Source organism: Adiantum capillus-veneris, chromosome 9, assembly GCF_014529385.1.
Source record: "Adiantum capillus-veneris isolate H3 chromosome 9, ASM1452938v2, whole genome shotgun sequence".
In the NCBI taxonomy this organism is placed as follows: Eukaryota; Viridiplantae; Streptophyta; class Polypodiopsida; order Polypodiales; family Pteridaceae; genus Adiantum; species Adiantum capillus-veneris.
In genome coordinates, this window is record NC_140939.1 from 123,602,670 (window position 1) to 123,630,646 (window position 27,977).

The 27,977-nt window shown below is 45.4% G+C and overlaps 1 protein-coding gene across 1 annotated transcript in view; it reads left to right on the forward strand.

Annotated features, from left to right (window-relative positions):
• The first annotated feature begins 3,217 nt into the window (after window positions 1-3,217).
• LOC147451118 (sodium/hydrogen exchanger 1-like) overlaps window positions 3,218-27,977 on the forward strand; it is a 36,128-nt gene continuing 11,368 nt past the window's right edge. Inside the window, exons 1-8 of the mRNA XM_086520864.1 lie at window positions 3,218-3,486; window positions 3,571-3,817; window positions 5,260-5,378; window positions 7,006-7,103; window positions 7,199-7,255; window positions 7,334-7,380; window positions 8,029-8,223; window positions 8,330-8,376. Coding sequence (XP_086376990.1) covers window positions 3,641-3,817; window positions 5,260-5,378; window positions 7,006-7,103; window positions 7,199-7,255; window positions 7,334-7,380; window positions 8,029-8,223; window positions 8,330-8,376 — 740 coding nt within the window. The 5' untranslated portion in view covers window positions 3,218-3,486; window positions 3,571-3,640. The remainder of the gene's footprint in view (window positions 3,487-3,570; window positions 3,818-5,259; window positions 5,379-7,005; window positions 7,104-7,198; window positions 7,256-7,333; window positions 7,381-8,028; window positions 8,224-8,329; window positions 8,377-27,977) is intronic.

A 27,977-nucleotide genomic window follows, 5' to 3' on the forward strand; every position in this document is an offset into this window, starting at 1 on the left:
GGTGATCAAGCACCTTACTCACCAAGCATGACAAAGCACTTGAACTAGGGGGTGTTCCCACAAGCATCTCAGGCAAGCTTCTCAAGGCACCTCAAGTACTTTAATCATGCAGCAAGTCAAGCACCTCAAGCATGGAGCCAGTCAAGCACCTCAAGCATCTTAATCAAGCACCTCAAGCATGAAAAACACCTCAAGCATGACAAGCACCTCGAGCTTGGGCCGGGTTCCCACCTCAAGCTCAGCCCTAGCTTACTTAAGGTCAAAGGACTTTTACACACATTTATTGGAGGTCTTCAATGAAGCTAACCCTAAGGTCTTATGCTCCATTGGTTAGCCTTGCTCTTTGATAGACCATCTCCCTTTTGGGCCCCTTTACCATTGGCCCCGTGTTGAGATAGATCTATAAGCACATACCTATATCTTAACACTTGTTCCCGTTTATTCTCCCACATTAAGTGATCAATTTAATATGAGAAAATCATTTGGGTTAGTTAGATATTAGATTTTATGACAGAAGCTATTCAGATGGAACATAGCATGAAGTGGGAGCAAACTGTGCAATCTAAGTATAACTCGATCTTAGCCAATGAGACTTGGGAATTGACAAAGTTACCAAAGGGTAAACAAGCATTGCCTTGCAAATGGATGTACAAAAAGAAGTACATGGCAGAAGATCTCGAGACTAAGTATAAGACTAAATTGGTTGCTAAAGGATTCAAGTAGAAGAAAGGCGTAGATTTTGATGAGATCTTTTCTCTAATGGTCAAGATGACTACACTACGTCTTGTACTTGGTCTAATAGCCATAGAGGACATGGAATTGGTCCAAATGGATGTGAAGATGACATTTCTTCACGGGGATCTTGAAGAAGATGTCTACATGATGCAGCCATAAGGTTTTGAGATAAAGCCTGAAAAGCCACAAGGGAAAAATTGGTGTGTAGACTCAAGAAAGCTTTGTATGGATTAAAGCAAGGCTCGAGGTAGTGGTTCATCAAGTTTGAAAAGCCAACAAGGGCAGAATTGGTGTGTAGACTCAAGAAAGATTTTTATGGATTAAAGCAAGACTCAAAGCAGTAGTACATCAAGTTTGATAAGTACATTCAATCCCAAGGTTATGTACAGAGACAAGAGGATCACTGCTTGTACATAAGGAGGTTGAATGATGGTTCCCTCATCATTCCAATCTTGTACGTGGATGATAGCCACAAAGTCAAAAGATGAAATTGCATTCTCAAGGGTGTGTAGACTCAAGAACGCTTTGTATGGATTAAAGCAAGGCTCGAGGCAGTGGTTCATCAAGTTTGAAAAGCCAACAAGGGCAGAATTGGTGTGTAGACTCAAGAAAGCTTTTTATGGATTAAAGCAAGACTCAAAGCAGTAGTACATCAAGTTTGATAAGTACATTCAATCCCAAGGTTAAGTACAGAGACAAGAGGATCACTGCTTGTACATAAGGAGATTGAACGATGGTTCCCTCATCATTCCAATCTTGTACGTGGATGATATGCTTATAGCCACAAAGTCAAAAGATGAGATTGCATTCTCAAGGATTCCTTGAGCAAGCAGTTTGTCATGAAAATTAAGGCGATTCAAATCACTTTCTTGGTATGCGTATCAAGAGAGATTGTAAGCCTAGAATACTTGAACTATCATAGGAAAAGTATATTCACAAGATCTTGCAACATTTTAACATGCAAGGGGGGAAAGCATTTGAGTACCCCAATGACTGCATATGTAAAGTGAACACCCTATTACCCTATGTGATGAATTATACGATGGCAAGGTTGACATGCAAAAGGTGATTAATTCAAATCAAGCTAATTAGAGAACTTTTATTATTAAAATAAAAGGTTGACATGCAAAAGGAAACTCCTTTTTGTTTCTTCTTCCATTAGGTAGTGATAGGGATAACCACTCCTTTGAGCGCCCACAGGGCTCTTTGCCAAGTGAAAATTGGATCCAAAGTGGGATTGGGACCAAAGAATAGTGCCCAATACCCTCCTTCCATATTGCATTGCTTTTTTTTTTTCCAATTTCACACTATATGAGAGTATTAAATTAAGAAAAAAGACCTTACAACAACACCATGCACCAATCGAACCATGGCCAAAAAGAATATCATAAAGTTTAGAAGACATGGCTTTTACAAGGAGCCACAACCTCACAAACATCACCAAATAGTTCAATAGTTCGTCATTTAGTGGTTTTTAAAGTCATTTCACTTGAATTGGGAGCCCAATTGGCTATGGTGCTTTAGGTATTGGAGCCCAATCATTTTCTTATTCTAAAGCACTTTATTGTATGAGCTATGTTGCTTTAGATGTTGGAGCCGAACCATTCTCTTGTTAGAAAGCGCTATGCTATGTTGTAGACATCTTGAATTCTCCTCCCGCAGTACTTGTTAGTTGTCTGTGTCCATTCCAATTAATGCTCTCTCATGTATTCTTGTGGCAGCTTCAAGATGCGAGTCAACAACAACCCACACTATACAAATTCTTTCTCCTAGACTTGTTTGAAGTAAGCTAGCCCTCTATCAGGAAACCTTCCATGCATCTGTTGGATGCTTGCCAACTCAGCACGCAGAATGCCAGGCTTCACACATAACTTGCAGGCCACTTTTAGCATGCCAAATCAGCAACATGAAAATCACCTCTTGCCAATGGAGAATCCCACACACCCGCTTATCACTGGAGATGACAAGTCAACAGCCGAAAAAAAATAGTCCCTATAGTGATTAAACCTGCGCAGGCTCAGAGAACACTCTTGGGCCCCTCCCCTGGACCTTTACGCGACTGGGAAAGGACCTGTAGTGTCCATTTCTCTGTAATAAGGGCTCCCACCAAGGTCCTCGGCCTCCGCCAATGACCATGAGATCGCCCTTATAATTAGGAAAGGACACTAGAGCTCCATTCTCAACCCCTTAAACCGTGTCGCTAAGGAGGTTGACTAGTCCCTCTCAAGAGGTGTGTTGTTGTCCCTCTTGGCCCTCAATTGCATGTGTATTGAAAGAGGAAAGAAGGGAAGAAAAAATTAATGTCATTGAAACAATCCCAAGAGACCTCAAAGATCTATCACAACGTCGTTCTTAAAGAGGGAACTCTGAAAGAAAGTAGAAGAAGAAGCGACTTTCTAGAGTTGAATGAACAATTCGAAGAGATATGAAGAATATGTCCCAGTCTTGAACGCAAGACGTCCTGACTCTTGTGTGTAAGTGTGTGGGTGGAACATACTTTGTTTTCGAGAAGGTCCAAAGTTTACGGTGCTTTCTTTCATCCACCAAAGGCTCCCGCTTCAATATTACGGCCAAAAATATTACTCTTTTCAGCAGCCGCCACCAGCTCCTCTTTATACTGCATGCAGAAACTGCGAGCGCTCAGCGCTCAGGTATTTCATCTTTCGGCTTGCAACCATCACGGAAGCCATACAAGCAAGCCATACAAGCAGTCGCTCGATTCAATTTTCTGTAGCTGCCATCTCTCGATTGGTAATTATGATTATGCTCAGTTAATTAATGGAGGTAATCAGTGCTAATTATGGTTATGACTTAATCAATCAATGGAGCTAATAGGCGCACGTCCATTAATCGAACCAAGACGGAAGCATTGAATCAACTACAGAGGAAAACCATACTCTCAGCCATGTTGCAATTGATAGCTCAATATCTCTACTCGGCGAAAATGTTGGCGCAAACCAACAATGAGAGCTTGGTTGTTGAAATTTGTCTCACAGTCGGTCTTCTACTAGCATCCATGCTGATAGGTCATCTTCTTCATACAAATAAGTGGGTTAATGAATCGATCACCTCACTCCTACTTGTAAGCTTCTCTTCTTGACCTTTTCTTTTGTAAGTTACATGCATACGATTAATGATTGATCATCGTCTAAACAGCAATTAAATAGTACAATTAATGACTAACCATCATTTAACAACAATAAAATAGTAAGTATAATTGCAAGTCATGTTGAACTGACGTTTTACTTATCTTTCATTGACATGAGAAGTTGCTTGTAAAAGAAGAAATCTCAGTAAGTACACCATATTAGTGAATCTGGGAATCTTTCAATTTTCCATTCTTGTACAATATTGGAATAATCAATTTGGAGTTGTGATGTTCTAATTATGAAGACTCCAAAGTCTCTATCGGAAGTCTCAATTCAAACTTATATTGGCACATCCCCATATTTACTAATATTGTGTTTATGGTCACCTTGAAACGCGTTTCGGTCGGCCCGGGCAGGTGAAATGCTTTGAGCCTTGAAATTTTTTGCCGACATGCCATTTTGCTAATAGCAAGTTACCGTAGTTTGGGGATTTTGGGCCTTCCAAAATACTATATGCACGTTTTGGTCACACATTTCACTGTGCTCTATCATTAGACTGAAGCGGCTCATGGTGAAACACCATGTTTCAATGGTGGTAAATGTTTCATTTCGGCCCTGAAACGTTTTGGAGTGATGTGGATCTGATTCGCGTTACACTAGAATTGCTTATCAAAGCAACTAAGGTTGTTGGTTTGTTTATTTTTATCATATTTTTTTGACCACGTCCTACATGAGCATCAATGTAGCTTGTGTGCCTTTGTCCAATATAATCTGAAATCGGGTTGCGAAGACAGTAAATAATTAAGGTTCTTTTATATCTATTTGTAAGCAATAATACCCAAATTAATGTTCAAATTGAATCCAATAGTGATCGCTTGATTTTCAGTGACATCGTTATTAATTACATTCAAATTTTCCTAGGATGCCTGCATGCGGAAAGCGGAATTGCTTGGTATGAAGTGAGCCATCATGGGCTTGTTGCTTGTCATATTTTATAATAGTATTAAAATTAACGATGCCAATTCCAAAAAATGAAAGATAGTAAAGTATCTCTTAAGTTTAAACCCTGAACTTTAAACCATTTCAATAACTAGAGTTGCTGTTAGGTTTCAAAGGCTTGCTCGGGAGCAATGCCAATGTGCTTTAAGTAGTACTCAATTTACCTTTTACTTGTCGATGCCCGACCTCAGAAAAAAGGAAACAAAAGTTTTAGTTGGTGGTACCCAATTAGAAGCAACGATTTTTGTGAGTGGGTGTTTGGTAATTTGTTCAAGCTATGACCAGGTATATTGTTTAATCAAAACAAGAGAAAATGTGATCTTTATGATTTCTACATTTTCTTGGGTGGTAGTATCTGAGTGCCATGGTTAATTGACACCATTGTGTGGGCAAGCTGTAAAGAAAAAGACCAACTCTTGTGATGTCAATTTTGTAGGGACTTTGTGCTGGAATGGTAGTTTTCCTATTGAGCAAGGGTCAAAATTCACATATTTTGTTGTTCGATGAGAATCTCTTTTTCTATTACCTTCTCCCACCGATAATTTTCAATGCCGGGTAAGTAATTCTAATTAGCACAATTGTTTCTTAAATTTTCAAACTTGTGTAACAGTGCTGTGTGTTATTTTGCACTGAATTAGCATGCAAAAGTGGGTCTGATAATATTGACAGTTTGATCAAAGAGAATCTTGCATTCTCATTTTGAAGGCTTAGTTGCTTTTCTTACATTTTCATACTAAGGTAAGAAGCTTTTCATATTTTTCCTCAAAAAACTTACGTGGTTGTGGGCTTGAATCAGAGTTTGCAACAGAATATTGTCTCATTTTGATGATACTAGTGGGTAGAGTTGAATGAATTTTTCTATGCATAAGGATCAGCTGACGATGATCGTCTACGGAATGACTACCGTGTCTATTTCTCGATCTTTCTAGTTGCCAATCCGAAGATTAAGTTGAGCTTGCACTGGAGTTGTGTTAGTAGTCAACCCCTCAAAGACAGAACTTAAAGTTACAATTGGAGTGCCCACAGCCGATCTGCTGTATCAATTGAGGTAAAATTGTCCGTATATACAGGGTCGTAGAGGATCAGAACACTTTGACTGTTCAAGCATCCCCATCCCTTGAGAAACTGTCTCTTGCCCTTCTTCTGATCTGTATCGATCCTTTGCACATTAGGAATAGAATTGGAACAAAATCGGTGTTCTATCTTTAAATCCCCCTATCTTTTTTGGGGAATATGGAGCAGTGGTTTTGCCATAGGAGAATAAATTTGTGAACATCCCAATTCACTAGATGCAAGGGATGTTGCCATTCGTAAGAATACCCACGAGAAATCAAGCCTACTCTACAAATAAATGAGCGGGTAGCGGAGGGAGGAGGAGTTGCCGAACAGCAATAGTGACATGCTTTGACAGGTGGGAAGTACAGAGGCTAGCTGTTCCCCTATACGGCCCAAAAATGAATAGAGCTGTTTTAAAATTGTAGAATTCCAGGGTAAATGAATGTATGTCACTTATAACAAGAGGATAAGGGTGTGTCATAGAAATAGATGGTTGCTTCCATCAGTGAACTTCAAAGGTTTATGCCACAAGCTAAAGATAAGCTCTGTCTGAGCCATATAAGCTTGCAGAACCTCCTATTTGAAATCTCGAGGTTTTTACGTCACTCTCTCTTAGTTCAAGATTACCATCAATTTTAGGAAAAGATCTTGCATACCCTTTGATGCAGTAATTTCACCTACTTATGGTCTAAGTGGGAACTTGTGCAAGCCATTTGTCAATTCTAAATTATCATCGAGTCAACCAACTTAAGGCAATGATTTTAACAGGTGAAAAATTAAGACTGTCTCGCTTGCATAAGACGAGAATTCAAATGCTTGGGCATTGTCTTGTTCAGCTTCATGGGATCCTATTCCTAAGGTTAATTCCATGAAAATCAACAAATTGTTGTAGGACTTTTCGTCTACTTGTTCTAGACTTTTCATCTACTGCAAATCAATGAAGGCTAGGGACAAGCAAGGAAACTTGCCAAACAGAAAAGGAAGTAGTGCAGGCTTGTTTTACTTTTGAAACTTTTGACAAAATTCACCTATATGTGGTTTATGTTTCTTCTAAACACCAACTCAGTAAGTTAATATAAATCTTATTTTATGACTTACATAGTTTCTCTTTGTACTGGATTTGTAGGTTCCAGGTCAAGAAAAAGCAATTCTTCCAAAATTTTGTTGCAATTATGCTTTTCGGTGTGATCGGCGTGTTCATCTCATTTACCATAATCGCTTTCAGTACGTACTATTTGTACATGCAAGTTCACATTCCTTGCGTTCAATTATCATATTAATATAGCAAATTACTAATTTTGATTGCTTCTTTGATGCAGCATGCAAGTGGATTTTTCCAAAGCTTGGTCTTCCACTTTCATACAAGAACTACTTAGGTACAGCATTGTTTTTAATGTCTACTATTCTAGAGGCCGAATCTTCATGGTTTTTAAAATTGTTGTTGTTACACACAGCCCTTGGAGTTATCTTTTCAGCTACAGATTCTGTGTGCACTTTGCAAGTAAGCTCCACTTTTTTTTTATACTATTGATGTTTGTTGTCGTATGCTGCTGTCAAGCAATCAGGGAATCAATACATATCATAGTGGTCAAATGTTTCCTTAAATATTCTTTTAAGTGTAACAATGGAAGAATTGAAAATCAAATAACGCATTATGTGAATGTCGATCTCCTTTTGTGAAATACAATGAACCAATATCAACATCGCGAGCTTGTAAATTGTGATGCAAACACTTCAGACAAATAGCCCATGTTTTAGCATGTACACATTTCAGTGGTTAAAGACATTTGAAGCTACCTTATGGATTAGTTTTTAAATACGTTACTATATAGTGAAGGAAATTTTTTTAGAATGCGCAATAATCCAAGTTTTCATCCATCAACATGCCTTAGTCTCACATTAAGAAATTGTACAAAAACTGATCGCAATTATCAACAGTAAAGTAATGTGAGAATCCCCGATGTTGAGCACGTGGTGTTTGGCGTTTGTTTTGCATTTGTGTACCTTAGATCAAATCACTGGCTAGAATGGCATTTAGATCATATGCACGCTTTTCTTTTAACATCAGTAGGTGTGCTCTCTAGTATCTCTGGCTATCATTAGTTTCAAGTGTGGTGTTGTGCTTGATGAATGTGATTGTTTTCTGCAGTTTCTATCTCAAGATGAAACTCCTCTCCTCTACAGCTTGGTGTTTGGTGAAGGAGTTATGAACGACGCATCTTCGGTTGTGCTATTTAATGCAATTCAAAGCTTAAACCTTTCTGAGATGAATGCAGTTGAAGTTCTCATATTGGTGGGGAAGTTCTTCTATCTTTTCTTTACAAGCACAGTTTTGGGAATAAGCGTGAGTATTTTAACACGAGATTTTGTTTTTGTTCCTCTTCCTTGTCACCAAAGTTCAGGCCAGTGCAAATGATTTCTAAGTGAGGCTCATTGTTACTCTTTTGTAGGCGGGACTTCTCAGCGCCTACCTCATCAAGAAACTATATGTTGGAAGGTGCTCTCTCTCTCTCTCTCTCTCTCTCTCTCTCTCTCTCTCTCTCTCTCTCTCTCTCTCTCTCATATAGCTACACCACACTATAGGGGTGAAACAGGGATGTCCATGATCGCCTACTCTCTATGTAATGATGGATTAGATTCACCTAGATATGGATCTAGTTAGATTCACCTACCCTAGATCAGTAAGATCTACTTCTACTAGATCATAGCCACCTAGCAGTAGTCCCAAATCACACCTACCAATTGGAGCTCATACAGCATTTCCATGACATGGAAGTGCAAATGGTAAGAAATCTTACCGACGCTCAAGCCATTTGGCAATTTTTTGAGCGTAGCTATAAGCACACTGACCTCATCTATCAAATCTCCCTGATCAAGAGAATTGTCAACACCAACATGTAGGAAAATGAAGCTAGTGCCAAGTTCCTTGATAGCTAGCAAGCTCTACTTGATGAGCTCTAACCTCTGGATTGGAGATCCCGTGCAATTATAGACTATGCTTCTACTTGTTGCTCTACCCGCTTCTTGGGGAGCATTAATCACTAATCAAGCCATTGTGGAGAACCTGCAACTTCAAGGTTTGGTGGCTAAGATTCAGTGTAATCAATTCTGACGAGTGATCGGACGAAAACACAAAGATAATTGCACTCTACATACTTGGCAACAATAATATACTTAAAAACAACTTGAATAACTGAGAGAGAGAGAGAGAGAGAGAGAGAGAGAATCCACGCAAGACATGGAGTGGGGGAGTTCCACCCCTAGACCGCAGTGGCCCCAAAGACTGGCACCCCTTTCGATATTTCTTTATTTCTTTATTAATAATTCGCAAAGGTACAATGCTTTGGGGCTCTCCTCTGCTTCTCCACGCGGTAGAATCATACTGGAGAGAGACCCCTATTTACATATTTAAAGGCCCTTGGCCAAAATCAAAAGCAGTACATTCTAAGCTTTAGGCCCCTTGGCCGGTGTAACAGACTTGGACACTCCAAGTCGAGAATCTACCGCAACACCACAAATAATCACTTCAAAACAGTTCACAGTTCACACTTGATTCGACACTGGCCCGGCGGAGTTCCTTGCCTAGAGATATTGGTCCCAAAGACTCGCGCCCCTTTTCGGTATTTCTTTTTGTATTAATCTGCAACTCAAAGTACAAGCGAGTAGCCGGGACTCACTCTCAGACTCTGCGTCCAGATGCTTTGAGAAGTGAGAGCCCAATCTACTTATTTAAAGAGTTTACAAGGGATGCTAAAAGAAGAGCCCAAAAGCTGAAAATCAAAAGCTTTTAAAATAAAGCACTTCCAATGTTTTCCTCACAAGCTATTAGGGTAATTAAAAATAAAGCAAAAGCTTTTCCTCTCTCTTGCAACTTGCGTGGCCAAAAGCAAAGCAAAAACTGCCGCTGCTTTTTTTTTCCTGCTGCCGCAATTTCCGTCGCAAAACACGAGCGTCCGTACAGCCTGCCACGTGTCAGTGATTCCGCGATTCCCGGGGCTTGCCACGTTAGCATTTCAGTGTAATTTTCTGTTGCAACCAGAGGGTGTATGTGTGTGTACTGGGCAGCCACGCCACCGAGTTGTGACATACCCCCCTCTTGAAAGCATTGTAATCGCCCTCGATTACGCCTGCAAAACAGACAGAAGCCATAACCTGTCTTAGCAGACACTGACTATTAGTACTAACGCATTAGGAACACACATCTAGCACATGTACCAACAGTCACATCACTTGACATCACATGACAAATCACATTCAACATTCATTCAGATCTCAGAGTCCAGACCATGATTTATCGGCAATGCAATTAGCAATCGCATCTAGGTCCACTCGAGACCTCATAGATGCGCGATTGACTAATCCCTATTGCAACCATGTCTATCGAGATCATTCAGACCAAAATGCTGCAGTCATTTCGTTTATCAGGTCCTGCACTTAAACAAGGCAAGAACAAATCAGTTTCAAATTTTCTAGAATTCCATTTCATAAAGTCATACAGCAGAATACTGTCAGCTCTCAGTATCCCTGAAGCTCAAAGAGACATCAGTGACTCTAGTATTCAAAAATCGAGGCATCTGTTGACAAAGGAGCGGAGTAACTCCCCTCTTGTGCAAACCCACTGCACCAAATCTCCGGCCAAGCTGAATTCGGGGTTCCATTTGGAGTAGACTATGCTAAACCAAAAGCTTCAAGGTAAAGTTTCACAATATGAGGAGTATCTACTAGGTCCTCCTCCTCCATCCACTTCGCATGCAATGCAGGATAGTTCTTGAATTTAACCAAGAACCGCCTTCTCACTTTACCCTTATTCTTCTGTCCTTATGTACCAATATCTGTTCAGGAACAAGGATCTCCTCGTTTTCTTCCACTTCGGGTTGCTCATCGGGCTCCCCATCTTCGGGCACATCACCTTTAAAAGGTTTCAAGAGACTCATATGAAATGCATTGTGAATCCTCCAAGTGTCAAGCAGTTTTAGTGTAACAGACTTGGACACTCCAAGTCAAGAATCTACCGCGACAGCACCAAATAACCACTTCAAAACAGTTCACAGTTCACAATTTATTCGACACTGGCCCGGCAGAGGTCCGTGCCTAGAGATATTGGCCCCAAAGATTGGCGCCCCTTTCGGTATTTCTGTTTGTATTAATTCGAGTTCAAAGTACAAGAGTGCGGGCAGGCGCTCAGATGCTCTGAGTTGTGAGAGGCCTGCTCACTTATTCAAAGTTACAAGGGATGCCAAAAGCAGAGCCCCAAAAGCTGAAAATCAAAAGCCCATAAATAAAGCAAAGGCTCTTTCTCTCTCTTGCTTATAAAATAAAGCAAGTTCCAAAAAGCTGTCCAATCAAAAGCTTTTAAAATAAAGCAAAAGCTTTTTCTCTCTCATTCTTCTATGCTTTTATAAAATAAAAGCAAAAGCTTCTCTCTCTCTCTCTCTCTCATCTCTTGCGTTGAGTAAAAGCAAAAGCCAAAATCTGTCCAGCTTTCCTTAAATCACGCTAGTGTTCGTATAGCAGGCCACGTATCAGCTCGCCACGTCAGCAAATCAAGTTAGGGTTAGGGTTAGGGTAGAATTAGGATTTCTAATTTTAGGGTTAGGGTTTCAATAGAATTAGGGTTTCTGATTTTAGGGTTAGGGTTTCAGCAGAATTAGGGTTTATGGCAGCCACGTCATCACTTTGGGACATACCCCCTCTTGAAAGCATTGTAATGGCCCTCGAATACGCCTGCAAAACAGACAGAAGCCATAAACCGTCTTAGCAGACACTGACTGTTAGTACCTACGTACTAGGAACGCACATCTAGCACATGTACCAATGGACAGTCACATCACAGGACATCACTAGACATCACAGGAGATCACATGACATTCAACACTCATTCGGATCTTAGACCATGATTTATCGGCAATGTAGCTAGCAATCGCATCTAGATCGAGTCGGGACCCCATAGATGCCCGATTGACTAACCCCTATTGCAACCATGTCTATTCGAGATCATTTAGACCGAAATGCTGTAGTCATTTCGTCTATCAGTTCCTGCACTTAAAAACAAGTCAAGAACAATTCAGTTTCATATTCAGGAATTCCATTTCATAAAGTCATCCAGCAGAATATTGTCAGCTCTTAGTATCCCTGAAGCTCAAAGAGACATCTGTGACTCTAGTATTCAAAAAATCGAGGCATCTATTGACAAAGGAGCGGAGTAACTCCCCTCTTGTGCAAACCCACTGCACCAAATCTCCGGCCAAGCTGAATTCTGGATTCCATTTGGAGTAGACTATGCTAAACCAAAAGCTTCAAGGTAAAGATTCACATTCCGAGGAATATCTGCTAGGTCTTCCTCCTCCATTCGCTTCGCATCCAATGCGAAGTAGGTCTTGAATTTAACCAAGAATTGTTAGTTCGCTTTACCTTCTTACTTTCTTTCTGTGCCAATGTCTGTTCTGGAACGAGTATCTGCTTGTTTTCGTCCATTTCGGGTTGTTCATCATCACGCACATCGCCTTCAAAAGGCTTCAAGAGACTCACATGAAAAACATGGTGAATCCTCCAAGTATTCTGGCAGCTTCAGCCCAAAGGAGATATCATTCATCTTTTCGGAAAACCTGGAAAGGTCCACACAATGTCATGCTAAGCTTACAAAGAAGCCGCTCCTTTCCCCTTGTTTTCTTTCTCAGTCGTGCCTTCCCAAGATGTAAGAGCACCCAATCCTTCTCCTTCAATTTCAATGGCAATCTGCTGCCTTTTTTTGTTTTTCCTGAAATTTCTGCAAAGCCTTCCGGACCAAGTCCCTCGTGAACTGGTTGGCTTCAAAGAAAGAAATTATCTTTCGTGCTAAGGAAGGATAGAACCTTCGTAGCAAATCAAAAATCTCAAATGGCATCTTCCCCATCAAAGAATCAAACGTGTTTCTGTAGGCATATTCCACCAAAGGTAAAAACCTTTCTCAAGTAGTCTTTTGATCCAACCAAGAAGACTTCAACAAAGCCAGTACCACTAAATTAGCAATCTCTGATTGCTCGTCAATCTGCGGGTGGAGCGAGAACTGCAACCGCGGGCCTATATTCTCCCAAATAGCCGTCCAAAAAAAACTCATGAACCTGGGGTCCTGTCGGAGACAATCGTCTCAGGCATGCCATGTAATCTGAAGACCCGAGCAATAAACAATCGTGCCCACGCTGTGTTCTCGGGAGATGAAATCCATTGCAATACTTTCCCAGGGCGGGTGGGTATGGGTAAAAGGCTATAACAATCCCTGTGCTTTATGCCTGTCAAACTTGACCTTCGGGCATACCAAGCAACTGCGCACAAACTCGTCCACATCCTTCTTGAGTCTCGGCCAAAAAGTATCTCTCTACCTCTTTCAAGGTGGTAGCAATGCATCGGCGATCTGTAAAAGGCGGACAGTGGTATTCGGTTAGAACTTTTTCCCTTCAACGGTTGTGTAACGCACAACATGGTTTTCTTCATCAAGTAGCCATCCCGATGGAATAATCCACTACTATCTTCCCTTTCTATATTCAACTGAATACATCTGCAAAATCTGTTTTGTGGCGTATTGACCGACCATATCCTCGAAGTTCCTTTGATGTATCGCGGAAATAGCTAGAACCAACGGCTCTCGGGACAAAGTATTTGCCACCAATTTCTTCTGTCCCTGCACATGGACAATCCGGAAGTAAATCATGACAAGATGTTTTCCCACCACATCTGCTTTTTCTGATAGCTGCTTCCGTGACAACAAGTAGCGTAAACTCGCATCATCTGTGAAAATCATAAAATCGGCTCCGAGTAGGTAATGTCGCCACTGAATAAGAGCATGGATAGCCGCCATAAGCTCTTTCTCACAAATCTGTACTGTCAATTTTGGCCTTGAGAACAATCGGCTCTCGTAGGCAATGACATTGTCCTTCTTGCATTAAGACCACATCCAGACTACGACCACAAGCATCACAATATACTACAAACGACTTCTGCAAGTCCAGCAAAGTTAAAATTGGTCCCGTAGTCAATTTCTCTTTCAAAGTCTGAAAGGCAGTCACTTCTGTGGGTTCCCACGAGAAAGGGACTCCTATCTGTGTCAAGATATGCAAAGGGGAAGCAACCTCTGCAAACTTTCGAATGAACCGCCTATAGTACGAACACAATCCCAAGAAGCTTCTAACTTCATGGACATTCTTAAAATCGGGCCAATCACGGATAGTCTCTATCTTGGCCGGATCCATCTGCACTCCTTCTGCTGACACAATGTGTCCTAAAAAGTGTATCTCTGGTAGGAAAAATTCACTTTTCTTTGCATTAATCACTAACTTGTGATCTCGTAATGCCTGAAAGACTTGAAGCAAATGATCTCAGTGTTCTGCCTCATCCTTGGAGAAAACAATGATATCGTCAAAGAAAGTGCCAACAAATAGCGTATACCCTCGAAAAATCCACTCCATCATCTGGTTAGATGTCACAGGAGCATTGGTTAAGCCAAACGGCATCACCAAAAACTCAAATAACCCAAAAGTCATCCGAAAGGCTGTCTTGTAGACGTCTTCCGGCGCGATTCGGATCTGATGATATCCACTCTTCAAATCAATCCTACTAAAACACGAGGATCCCTATAATCTGTCGAGTATATCATCGATTCTAGGAATCAAAAATCTATTCTTGATGGTGATTTTGTTGAGAGCTCTATAATCGATGCATATTCTCCAAGATCCGTCTTTCTTCAAAACCAACAACACTGGAGAGCAAAACGGTGAAGTACTAGGGTGGACAAGACCCTTTTCCAAGAGGTCTTTCACTTGGTTCATAATCTCTTCTGGGCTCGGCTCACACGGTAAGGTGGCCTGTTCGGTGGTGTGCTTCTTGCCATCAGTATAATCCTTAGGACGAGCGGGTGGTAACTCGCCTGACAGGCCCTCTGAAAAGCAATCGGCATGAGTGAGGAGAAAATCTTGGCGTTCTTTTGTTCAGGTCCAAAACATATTCGACCTTTATCCATCATTCAGTTCTCTCCCAAAAAAAAAAAGAGTAAAGAAACTGAAGTTCATCAAGTACAATCTTTGAGACCTTCATTTGTCAAAGTCGCTTTCTTGGCCCGGTAGTCACCCACGGCATTGTTGTTGTGGTACCAAGGGATTTCGAGTAGAACGTCACAACCTCCGAAGGAAAATACGTAAAACTCCTCGTGCCCTAAACACCCCTGTCATTGCAAATGAAGTTTGCCAATGCTCGGTGTAATGGCAACATCCCGTCCGGATGCCACTAGAACTACCTCCGCCTGTGGCCTCAGCCTATCGGGCGTAATTCCAAATCGAGCCGCCAATTCAAGAAGTTGGCCTTGGCTTCTTCAAAAGAGCTTCCTGATCTTTCACTTTGCCCCAAAAGCAGTAAAGTTTGTACTTTCATTCATTTGATTCAGTTCAGGCCCCACGCGATGTGGTACCAGTTCTGCTTTTTATCTGCCTTTTCTGCCACGTCTCTCAACTGCTTTAGAACTTTCTGGCCTTTCTTCATCCTGTTCATTCGGTGCCTTGCTAGGGCACTTCGTGGAGATATGCCCAGTTTCCCCGCATTCAAAGCACTTCCCCTCCTTTATGTAGCGAGCCTGGTCCTGAGGAGTAAGCTTGGGTCGTGCATCCTTCTTTTCGGGGTTGCTCTTTTTCTTTCTACTTTCATTTGTCGAAGTCTGTTCAGCTCTTTGTGTCATGATCTCATCGGTGGGGTAAGTCAGATTGCCAAAGTGGATGGCAAAACCCCGTTTCGCATAACTCATTAACTCCTGAATAGAAGCTGACTTCCGTTCCAAGCAGTGATCTCGGATCTCTGTAGGTAGACCCAAGGTAAACCGCTTAATATGTTCCTTGAACGAGATCTTCTTAAATGAAGAGGCGGGTAGAAAAGAGCTCCAAAATCTCTCGCAATAAGCGTCCACTGTATCTTTCTTGGTCATCCGAAGATGGTTCTAAGCAGTTCGTATATCACGTTCATACTCTCGAGTCAACCAAGAATAAATAAAAAGCCTCTTGAATTTCAGCCATTTAACTGGCGCAGTCTTGCTTAATAGAAGCGTGGACCACCAAGTTCAAGCATTCCCCTTAAAGTAAGAGGCAGCTCTCCGAATCTTAGAGTGCTCTGAGTAACGCCCTCCCGCGAAAGCGATGTCAAACTGCTGTACAAAAGACAAAGCCTTTGAAGCATCTCTATAACCAGAAAACGTGTCAAATTTAATTGATTGTCCACCTTCCTTAAACTCTCGGACTTTCTTGCTTTTGTCTTCAGAAAGTCATATTGGTTGGCTTTGTAAAAATTCTTCTTCTTTGCATAAAAGTTGTTGTCGTCAGAGTGTGAACTGTCTGTAGACGAGTCCTCTGTGGAACTGTCACTCACGGGGCGAGATTTAGACTTCTTTGCCTTTTTCTTGCCCTTTCCGAAGCGTTGCTTTTTGCTTCGCTTTTTGCCTTTTCGGTCTTCTTCGCTCGAGTCAGATGAGCTAGAAGAACTATCAGAAGAAGAAGAACTGGGTACTTCTTCAAATCGAACACGCTTCTTCTGTTTCTTTGCCTTTTCAAATGTCAACTGACGACCCAAATAGCCCGGGAAGTTAGTGCCTTTCTTCTGCTTTTTGCCGTGCTTTTTAGCTTTGTTTTGCTCGTCAAAAAGCTGAGCAATTCATGCATCAACCACCTCTTCTAATTCTTGCTTTGTGTACATCCTGGGAGTAGGGGGTTTCTTGGGTGGTTCTGTGGTTTGCCTCCACTGCACGTGCACTTCCTCCAAAGAGGTCTTGCTCATGTATTTTTGCAAATTTTGGGTCCTTCGCAAAATTGAGCATCATCTTTGTTGCGTCGCCGATCAATCGTTGACGCTCCATCTCTTCGAGCTCCGCCTGAGTAGGCTGAGGCGGGCCATAATCCTAGCGTGAATCTTCGTTGTGATCCCTTCCCGCATCTCCGGATACAGAGGGAGTCGACTGATCTTTGCCTGAAGCCATAGGTGCCGCAGAAAAAAAAATAAGGGATCGGATTTCCCGTAGAAGAGAAATCGGCCGTGCTCTGATACCACTGTAACAGACTTGGACACTCCAAGTCAAGAATCTACCGCGTTAGCACCAAATAACCACTTCAAAACAGTTCACAGTTCACAAGTTATTCGACACTGGCCCGACAGAGTTCCGTGCCTAGAGATATTGGCCCTAAAGACCTGCACCCCTTTCGGTATTTCTTTTTGTATTAATTTGAGTTCAAAGTACAAGAGTGCAAGCAGGCGCTCACACTCAGACTCTACGTCCAGATGCTCTGAGTTGTGAGAGGCCTGCTCACTTACTTAAAGTTACAAGGGACGCCAAAAGCAGAGCCCCAAAAGCTGAAAATCAAAAGCCCAGAAATAAACCAAAGGCTCTTTCTCTCTCTTGCTTATAAAATAAAGCAAGTGCCAAAAAGTTGTCCAATGAAAAGCTTTTAAAATAAAGCAGAAGCTTTTTCTCTCTCATTTTTCTATGCTTTTATAAAATAAAAGCAAAAGCTTCTCTCTCTCTCATCTCTTGCGTTGAGTAAAAGCAAAAGCCAAAATCTGCCCAGCTTTCCAAAAATCATGCTGGTGTCCGTATAGCAGGCCACGTGTCAGCCCGCCACGTCAGCAAATCAAAGTTAGGGTTAGGGTTAGGGTTAGGGCAGAATTAGGGTTTTTGATTTTAGGGTTAGGGTTTCAACAGAATTAGGGTTTTTTATTTTAGGATTAGGGTTTCAGCAGAATCAGGGTTTCTGGTTTTAGGGTTAGGGTTTCAGCAGAATTAAGGTTTCTAGCAACCACGTCATCACTTTGTGACATTCAGTCGGAAGGAGACATCATTGATCTTTGCGGAGATCTGGAAAGGTCCGTAGTATCGCATACTAAGCTTTGGAAAAAGCCTCTCCTTTCCCTTTTTCTTTCTCAGGCGTGCCTTCTCAAAACGTAAGAGCACCCAATCATTCTCCTTCAATTTCAAATCGCGACGATGATGATCTGCTGCCTTTTTCTCTCTTTCCTGAGATTTCTGCAAAGCTTTGCGGACCTTGGCAAAAGCCGTGTCCAAGTCGTGCGTGTACTCATCGGCTTTAAAAATCTTATCTTCGTGCTTAAGAAGGATCGAACCTTCGCAGCACCTTCAATAATCTCAAATGGCGCCTTCCCCGTCGAAGAGTGTATCGTGTTGTTGTAGGCAAATTCCACCAAAGGTAGATACTTTGCCCATTGAGTCTTCTGATCCAAGATATAAGACTTCAATAAATCTAAAACCACTGAATTGGCAATCTCAGATTGCCCGTCAGTCTGCGGGTGGAAAGATGACAAGAACTGAAACCACGTGCCAATGTTCTCCCAAATTTTCTTCCAAAACAAACTCGTGAATCTGGGGTCCCTGTCGGAGACAATTGTCTCAGGCATGCCATGTAATCTAAAAATCTGGGCCACAAACAGTCTCGCTAAGTGATCTGACTTGACTGTTTTCTTCACTGGAATGAAATGAGCCTGCTTGCTAAATCTGTCAATAACAGTCCAGATAACATGGTGACCACTCTGTGTTCTCGGGAGATCAAAAATAAAATCCATTACAATACTTTCCCAGAGGCGTTTGGGTATGGGCAAAGGCTGTAACAATCCCTGTGCTTTATGCCTGTCAAACTTGACATTCTGGCATACCAAGCAATTGCGCACAAATTCATCCACATCCTTCTTGAGTATCGGCCAAAAAAAGTATCTCTTTACCCCTTTGAAGGTGATAGCAATGCCGCGGTGACTTGTAAAAGGCGGACAATGGCATTCGGTCATAACCTTTTCCCTTAACGGCTGTGTAATGCACAACATAGTTTTCCTCATCAAGTAGCCATCCCGAATGGAATATCCCGCTACTATCTCCCCATCCCGTATCCGTGTGAAAATGTCTGTAAAATCTGTATCTGTGGCATACTGATCGACCATATCCTCGAAGCTTTTATGATGGATCGCAGAAATAGCCAGAACCAACGGCTTCCGAGACAAAGCATCTGCCACCAAATTCTTATGTCCCTGCACATGGACAGTCTGGAAGTGAAACTGTGACAAGATGTTTGCCCACCGCATTTGCTTTTCCAATAGTTGCTTCTGTGACAAGAAGTAGCGTAAACTCTGATGGTCTGTAAAGACAGTAAAATCCGCTCCGAGTACGTAGTGCCGCCGCTGAGTAAGAGCATGGATAACCGCCAAAAGCTCTCTCTCATAAATCTGTGCTCTCAATTCCGGCCTTAAGAACAATCGGCTCTCGTAGGCAATGACATGGCCTTTTTGCATTAAGACCGCACCCAGACTACGACCACAAGCATTGCAATATACTCCAAATGACTTCTGCAAGTCCGGCTCAAAACTAGTCCCGTAGTCAATTTCTCTTTCAATATCTGAAAGGCAGTCACCTCGGTGGGTCTCCACGAGAAAGGTACTCCTTTCTATGTCAAAATATGCAAAGGGGAAGCAACCTCTGCAAAATTTCTAATGAATTGCCTGTACTACGAACACAATCCCAAGAAGCTTCTAACTTCATGGACATTTTTCAAATCGGGCCAATCATGGATAGTCTCTATCTTGGTCGGGTCCATCTGCACTCCTGTTGACACAATGTGTCCCAAAAAGTGTATCTCTGGTAGGAAAAATTCACTTTTCTTTGCATTAATCACCAACTTGTGATCTCGTAATGCCTGAAATACCTGAAGCAGATGTTGTCTATGTTTTGCCTCATCCTTGGAGAAAACAATGATGTAGTCAAAGAAAGTGTCAACAAATAGTCTGTACTCTCGAAAAATCCTGTCCATCATCCGGTTAAATGTCGTTGGAGCATTGGTTAGGCCAAAAGGCATCATCAAAAACTCAAATAACCCAAAAGTCGTCTGAAAAGCTGTCTTGTAGACATCTCCCGGCGCGGTTCGGATCTGATGATACCCGCTCTCCAAGTCGATCCTGCTAAAACATGAGGATCCCTGTAGTTGGTCAAGGATATCATCGATCCTAGGAATCAGGAATCTGTTCTTAATGGTGATTTTGTTGAGAGCTCTATAATCGATGCACATTCTCCAAGATCCGTCTTTCTTCAAAATCAACAACACTCGAGAGCAGTACGGTGAAGTACTAGGCTGGACAAGACCCTTTTCCAAGAGGTCTTTCACTTGGTTCATAATTTCTTCATTCTGGGCTCGGCTCACACGGTAAGGTGGTTCGGTGGTGTGCTTCCAGGTATCAAATCTATGGTATGATCTTCAAGATGAGCGGGTGGTAACTCGCTTGGCAGGCCCTCTGAGAAGCAATTGACATGAGCGTGGAGAAAATCTTGGCGTTCTTTATCAAGTTCAGACATATTTGTCCTATCCTCATCACTCAACTCTTTCAAAAAGATCGAGTAAACAAACAGACTGCATCTCATTAATTTAGAAATGGCCGAAGCCGATACAATAGGGACAGACTCGCCCTTAAGTTTTTTTTTTTTTCGGAGAAGAAGATCCTTCTATTAGTTAATGAAAATTGCCCATAGGGCTACAACCACCTCTGCAAGAGAGGGCTACAACAAACATGATGGGGAGACTCTCCCAATGAAAAAACAGCATATATACAATGAGGCTAAATCAAGAGATGGGAGGAGGGAAGAGCCACACAGGTGGACGGTAGTGCCATTTGAGCACACCCTGGACAATGGTGTAGAAAGGCCCAGGGCGCCAGAGTCGAAGGAAAGCCTCGCGGCGCTCCTGCATGCGGTCAGAGCTGCCCTATAGTCCCTCAAGCTCTCCTCTGAGAGTATGGATGAGCTCTAGCCAAAAGTCACGAACAGTCTCTGCCGGTGGCACATGGCGAGCCTCAAAGATGCGGAAACAGTGGGCCCGCCAGATGAACCAAAGTGTCAGGCCACTGATGAGCTCCCAACACTCCTCTCTCTCACTGCACCACTCCTGTGGAGTAAGCTCTGGAGCACGCTGGAGTGTAGGTCGCCCCCCCTGTATCACTATCATCCTGCTGGTGGAAGATAGCTCAAACTGAAGTGCCGGGCCCGTGAGAGTGGACCAAGCCGCTGCCCCCCAAGCGTACTGTCGAGCCGTGGAGAGAGTAGGCATCAGCCGAAGAACTAGTAGCCACACCTGCTGGGCTGAGGGACAGTCCCAAAGACAGTGACACTGACTCTCCACCAAATGGTCACAGCTGCACATGCGGCCGAGAGACCACTATGCACTAGCCGGCTCCCTACTGCTGTAGCTCTGTGTGCGACCAGCCACTGAAACAAGGTGACACGCCTCGGCTGTCTGGAGTCCCACAGCCTCTCCCAAAAGGCTGCCAAGAACTCGACTGTGAGACCCTCCTCTTGCCAATGACGTGCTGCAACGGGGCGGGCCTCTCTCTGTGCTGCAAGTATATGACGTCCAAGCCGAAAAGTGTACTGAAAGAAAGGGACTCCTGGGTGGTCTGCAGAAGAGAAGGGGTCCCTCCATAGCCACTCACCAGGATCCCACTGTACTCGTGCCAGTGGACAACACTCCCAAGCCCATAGCCTCCAGTGTCCAGTCTCAAGAGCTGTTGGGTCAGGGTCTATGACGCAAGTCCTCCCACAGATGCACACTACTTGGATCCTCTGGAAACAGCACTCTGCTACCTGCAGGGCCTCTATTGCAACTCGCTGTAGTCGTCCCCCACCCTGAAGCTCGAAGAATAGGGCTGGGAAAGTCTCTGAGCAGGCCCTGACTGAGATGAGAACCTCCAGTCGTGTGAAGGCTCCCATCCACCGGGGTGCTACTGGCTTGAGAGGCGTGAGCCACTCAGCTGGAACTGACTGTGAGATGTCCTAACACATGCTTTGCACCCCTCTCATGCCCTGTAGTTGGAACCCCTGCATCTCCTCTGACAAAACTGTGAACTCTAGACAGTCACTTAGAGAGCGCGCTGGACCTGCTGCCATAGGATCCCAGGAAACATGAGGCCGACTACCAACCAAGTGGCCTCTCTGAGTGCTAACCATGGGGTTCCGGACGAGGGGCTGCCGTAGGCGCTCCTCCGTGCACGTCGGCTGTCTCTGCTCCAGGCCACGCCGTAAGAGCTCCCAAGAACGAAGCAAACTCACAGCGAAGCGGTCCTCCAATCTCCTGCTCAAACCAACTCTGCGCATCTCTGTAAAGACCCATCTGGTTGAAGGTTGCCAAGGGCCTCCTGACTGAGGCACCCTGGCACGAAGCCTCTATAGCAAGAACTCCTTCCAAGGCTCCTCACCTGGAAGAAGTCCTCTGACTATGAACTTCCCAAGAAGGGCTCTGCTCTGCCGTGCTGGATCAATGATCCCAAGCCCTCCCTGATAACAAGGAAGCGTGATGACTTGCCAAGCCACCTTGGCTCGGGCTATCTGAGTGTCACGTCCTAACCCAAGAAAGTTCCTGATCAGCCACTCTACCTGGTTGATACAAGAACTCGAGAAGATCCAGCAGGAAGTGATGTACCACATAGTCGCCAACAACACCTGGTTGGCAACTACTACTCTGCCAGCTAGAGAGAGTCGTGCTGAGCTCCAATGTAACAACTTTCTCCTGATAGACAGGAGAAGGGGAGCAATTTGCTGCTCGGGAGACAAGTCCAAACCAACCTGACAACCCAAGTACCGAACTGCAGTCCCTTGGGGAATCCATCTGAAACCCTCTCCTGGCATCCAGTCTGGCACAGGAGCACTACCAACCGAGAAAGCCACTGTCTTTCTCCAGTTGATCAGTGCGCCCGATGCACAACAGAAGGTCTCCAAAGCCTGCTCAAATCTATGAAGATTGGCCTCCTGGCCATCTAAGTACAGGGCTGAGTCATCGGCAAACTCAGCGTCCAGTAGCTCATCTCCCCGAATAGGAAGTGCTAAGCCCCGTAAACCAACCTGTTGTGACACCAAAAATCTGCTCATCGCCTCCGCATAGAACAGAAAGAGAAAGGGGGCAAGAGGACAGCCCTATCTGACCGAGCGTGTAAGCATGAAGCGATCACCTCTACCTCCTGCCAAAAGCACCTGACCGTGAGCCTGTCTGTACAAGGCTGACACCCCTCTGATCCAAGCATCTGAGAAGCCTATCCTGCGCAGAGTGCCCTCTAGAAAGTCCCAGTCAACTCTGTCGTATGCCTTCTCAAAATTGAGAAGAAGAATCACGAGGTCCTCACCACGGAGCCGTGCCAGGGCAGAAGCCTCCCAGAAAGTAAAGATGTTGTCAAGGATACTGCGTTCCTTGACAAAACCTGTCTGAGTCCCATGTATAAGGCTCTCTAAAAGTGGCTGAATCCTCAAACTCAGAGCCTTGGCAAGAATTTTGTAGGCGGAGTTGAGGATGGTGATGGGGCGCCACTGTCGAATCTCATCCAAGGAGCCACCCTCCTTGGGAATGAGGTAGATCAGGCCCTCACTCATGCTGTCAGGCATCACTCCTGTGTGCAAAATGTATTGAAAAGCACAACAGAGATCTGGGCCAAGCAGGTCCCAGTACTTAAAGAAAAAGCTGGGAGTCAACCCATCCTCACCTGGACAGCTACCACGGGGGAGAGCCCTAAGAGCCGTGTGCAGCTCCTCAAGCTGAAGTGGCATCTCTAGCCTTTGACGCATCTCCTCAGTTACAAGACAAGGCATCTGTGCCCAAACCTGCTCCCTGCATGCATCCTGCCGCTCTGACTGGGGCTCAGCAGACAGTAACTCACGGTAGAAGTCAGTAGCAACTGCACGCATATCCTCTGGCTCACAAGCAACTGACCCATCGAGCCTCTCAACTGACTGACCTTGGCATGCGAGTGCCGAGGTCCCACTGTCTCAAAAAAAGCACCAATCACTCTGTCACCCACCTGAGTCCACTAAGATGCCTGTCAGTGGAAAGCAAACTCATGATGCCTCTCCTCTGTGCTAGCAAGCTCCTGTCGAGCCTGCTGTAACTGCTTCTCCAACCATGGACTGTCTGGATGCTGCTTCTACATCCTCTGTAATGAAGCAATGCCCCATCTAAGACGCTGCTCCTCCTCTCTCGCTACAGCCCGGCGAGCCAAAGAATCCTGAAGAAAAAAATGGCTAATCTGAGCTAGGCCTGAGGCCACTCTATCTGCAGGATAATCCTGTCTGTCCATGCCCTCTGTCCAGAGAGCCTCTACCCTCTCTCTGAGTGCTGAGTCCAACAAGACCCTCTCTGGGATGCGGAGCATCGTTCTCCCACTCCTTTGCCTGTCTGCCACTGTGAGGATCACTGGTGCATGGTCCGAGGAGGAGGTCCCTGCCAGGATGCCCACTAATCCTCCCAAGTCATTGAAGTGGTCACTAGTGTAGAAGCGATCTATCCGCGATAGATTCACTCCTCCCACTCTGCGGTCAGATCTAGAGAAGGAAAGACTGTCTGGGGGTCTCACAAAACCAAAGTGCAGCCATGTATCCGAGACCCTCAAAGTCATACACAACCTCTCCCAAGCTGCCAACTCGACTCCATGCACAGTAGCATGGCTGCCACCAATCCTGTCAGAAGGGTCCTCCAACATGTTGAAGTCCCCTCCTATGCACCAATGATCTGCCTGTGGCAAAGACTCAACAATCTGTGACCAAAACTCTGCACGAGCACGCGCCACATTGGGCGCATAGATGTTCAGGAAACCCACAAGGCCACCCTGAACCTGCATAGTAATCCACTGAGCCCTTCCTGACACAATAATCCCTCTGCACACAATGGCCTGCTGCAATGAGTCCGCAATGGTCATACATACCCCACCCTAGATGCCTCCACGTCCAAAAGAAACTGACCAAAAGGTATCATATCGTCCACACAAAATCTGACCACATCACCGAATGCGGCTCTCACACAGATGGTGCTTCTGAAGCATAAGGAGATCAATCTCTCCTCCCACAAGGCAACGCTGAAGCTCCTGACGCAATCGGCCCCGCTGACGTTGAAACTGGGGCCCACCTAGTCCCTGCACGTTCCATGAGACGATCCTCATGGGGAGCGAGAGAGAACAGATGCTGCCGCAGCAGCTAGACGGGCTATCTTCGAGGCTGGCTTGGATAGGGAGTAATCTGCATCCGAGCGTCCTCTAGATAGGCGTGACTGCAGTGAGTGCCTAGCCCAAGCCCAAGCAGATCGAGCCGTGCGTAAAGCAACCTCCTCTATCCAGGAGTCCTCATGAATGTATACATAGCATGGCAAACACTGCGTATCAGCAAAGAAGTACACCACAATGTGCCTACATCCTACTGAGTTTGGGGGTGTCACCGCAAACTTGGCCAATGGCCACAAAGTCTGCAGCATGTCTGTAACTCCAAGTTCTCCCATGTAGTGAGAGAACTCTAGGACCTGTGTATGCAACCATCCTAACACTGAGTCGAGGGTCCACTCTGTCTTGGCCCTGCCACATAGGGGGAAGGAGAAACCAATTGCTGAGTCCAAGGCCTCTGTCCCCCTAGCAGCAAGGAACAAAGCATGGACCCTGAAGCAGGCTACCTCATGGTCTGCTAAGGGATCGCCGAGAAAACAAGTGAAGCCGTAGTCGAAGAAGTCCCAACGGCGCCGGATATCAATGCTCGTCAGACCATGAGGGATAGCTGCAAGGGAAGATGTCTGTAGCTGCAGAGGGGGCCGTAAGAAAGGCTGACCCTCTCTCGCTAGGCGACTCGTGGCAAAGGCGCTGCCAAGAGATCTCCTAGCCGCCGGAGAAGGCCCTGCCCCCTAGGTCAACTGTGGAACTGGAGTAGGAGGGGGGGGAGAAGAAGCTGGGGGGAAGCCGTGGAGAAGAGGGGCGGGAGGGGGCAACAAAGGTAGAGGGGTGAGGTGGAGAAGCGACGGGAGCAGAAGGCGGGGGGGAGGATGAGGAAGAGGGGGGGAACTCTGGGGGGGGAGAGGCTGTCGAGGGTGAAGCGGAGGTGGGGGCTGGAGCAGGGATCTCCTCCTGCTCAAGAGGATCAAAGCGGTTCCCCGTGGGAACCCACTACTGCTCAGTAGGCGCCTGAGGGCCACTCTGAGTGCCAGGCTAACGCTGTGACCCCTGTCGTCGTCTACCACGGGCCTGCTGCCACCCCTCCTCCGCTGGAGCCCCGGGCTCAGAGGGTGGCTCTGCATGTGTGTGCTGTGTCGCTGACTGTGGCTGCGGGGCAGCCTTAGCAGGCTGGGGCTGAGGCTGTGGTGCAGGTCACGGCCTCCTCCGTAGACAGGCCTTCGCTAGATGGCCCATCTGTCGACAAATGAAGCACTGGTTTGGGAGGCCCGAGTACTCCACACTCTGTCTAAACCAACCTCCACTCACCCGAGGCAAAAGGATAACCTTCGGGAGCGTGTGGGTGTCTCTGACCAAAACTCGAACTGAGGGAATGCCAGCTGCTTTGGCAGCTACTGATGCTGCCATACGAGGTGTCTCCAGGACAATCTCAATGGCTGAGCCGATCCTGGATAGAAGTGGTAAGTACTCCCTCCGTAAACCCGGAAAGCAGACCGAGATGGGGATGTCTGCCTCCTCTACTAGAACATCCGAAGCCGGGTCAAAACCATGTCTCCACTGTCGAAAGTGGGCACGTGATGCTCGGATGGCCAGTGGACTCATAGCTATGACCTTGGACGCCATCTCGGAGGTCTCAAACTCGATCTAATAGTAACCCCGTCCGAGAATGTGTACATCCAAGATCTTGCCCACCTCTGCGAGAAGGCGGGCCTAGAGAAGGTCACGTAGCTCTCCTCTGCTAGGTCGGGTGCTGAGAATCTTGCCGATGACCGAAGTCGCCTGCAATCGCTCTACCTCTGCGGCAAGGCTCGCTTGCTCTGTCGGCGAGAGAGCAAGTCGAATGGTGGGCTCAGTGGGGTCGGGCGAGGAGGCTTCGGGCGAGTCCCTCTGTGACGAAGCTGGAGCCTCCATCTGTGTCTACAACTGTGGCGTAAGAAGAGGGCGGCGGAAGGACGCTGCAAATAGGCGCGCAGAGCACTGCCCCAAGGGAGACTCAGTGCTGAAGGAGCCGATTTGCAGGGAGCTGTCGGGATGGAGCGGCTAAGGCTGGAGCAGGCTAAGGCGGGAGTAGGCAGCACAGCGGGTGGGGACGGCGGGGGCGGCAGTGGTGGCCCGGGCGGCAGCAATGGGCGGGGGCAGGGATAGGTAGCGCGGGCAGGCAAGGCAGGCAGCGAGGGCAGCCGGGGGGGGGGGGAGCGATGGCGCAACGAGGGGGAACAGCAGCAGCGAGCGTGAGGTCATATGAAGATCTCGCCGTTAAGTTTTACATCGAGTACAATGGTTCTGCCCTTCTCTGTGGTCAAAGTCGCTTTCCTCGCCCGATAGTCAACCACGGCGTTGTTCTTGTGGTACGAGGGAATTCCCAAGAGAACATCACAACCTTCCAAAGGCATTATGAAGAAGTCCTCATGCCCCAAATACCCCTGACAATGCAACCGAAGTTTGCCAATGATAGGTGTAATGGCTACGTCCCTACCGGGTGCCGCTAGAACTGCCTTTGCAAGTGGTCCCATTCGATCGGGAGTGATCTCGAGCCGCGCCGCCAATTACGGTGAAATGAAGTTGGCCTTGGCTCCTCCATCAAAGAAGATCAACGCTTCTTGGTCCTTTACCTTGCCCCAAGCTCGGCAAAGTTCTGTACTCTCGTCCATCGTGTTGGGATCAGTACCCACGCAATCTGGAACCAGTCCTGTTTTCATCTTCCATGATCCTCAGCTGCTCTCAAACTCTCAGGCCTTTCGTAGTCCTTGTCGTTCTGTTCTTTCTGTGCCTTTTTAAGGCACTTCGCGGAGATATGCTCAGTTTCCCCGCACCCAAAGCACTTCCCTTCCTTGATGTAGAGAGCCCTCTGTTGAGGAGTGAGTTTGGGTCATGCATCCTTTTCTTTCTTTTCTGGATTGCTCTTCCTCTTTCTACTTTCATTTGTCGAAGTTCGTTCGGCTCTTTGCGTCATGATTTCATCTGTGGGGTAGGTCAAACTTCCCGAGTTAATGGCAAAACCCCGTTTCGCATGACTCATCAACTCCTGAATGAAAGCTGAATTTTGTTCTAAGCAGTGATCTTGGATCTCTGTAGGAAGACCCAAGGTAAACCGCTCAGTCTGTTCCTTGAACGAGATCTTCTTAAATGAAGAGGCGGATA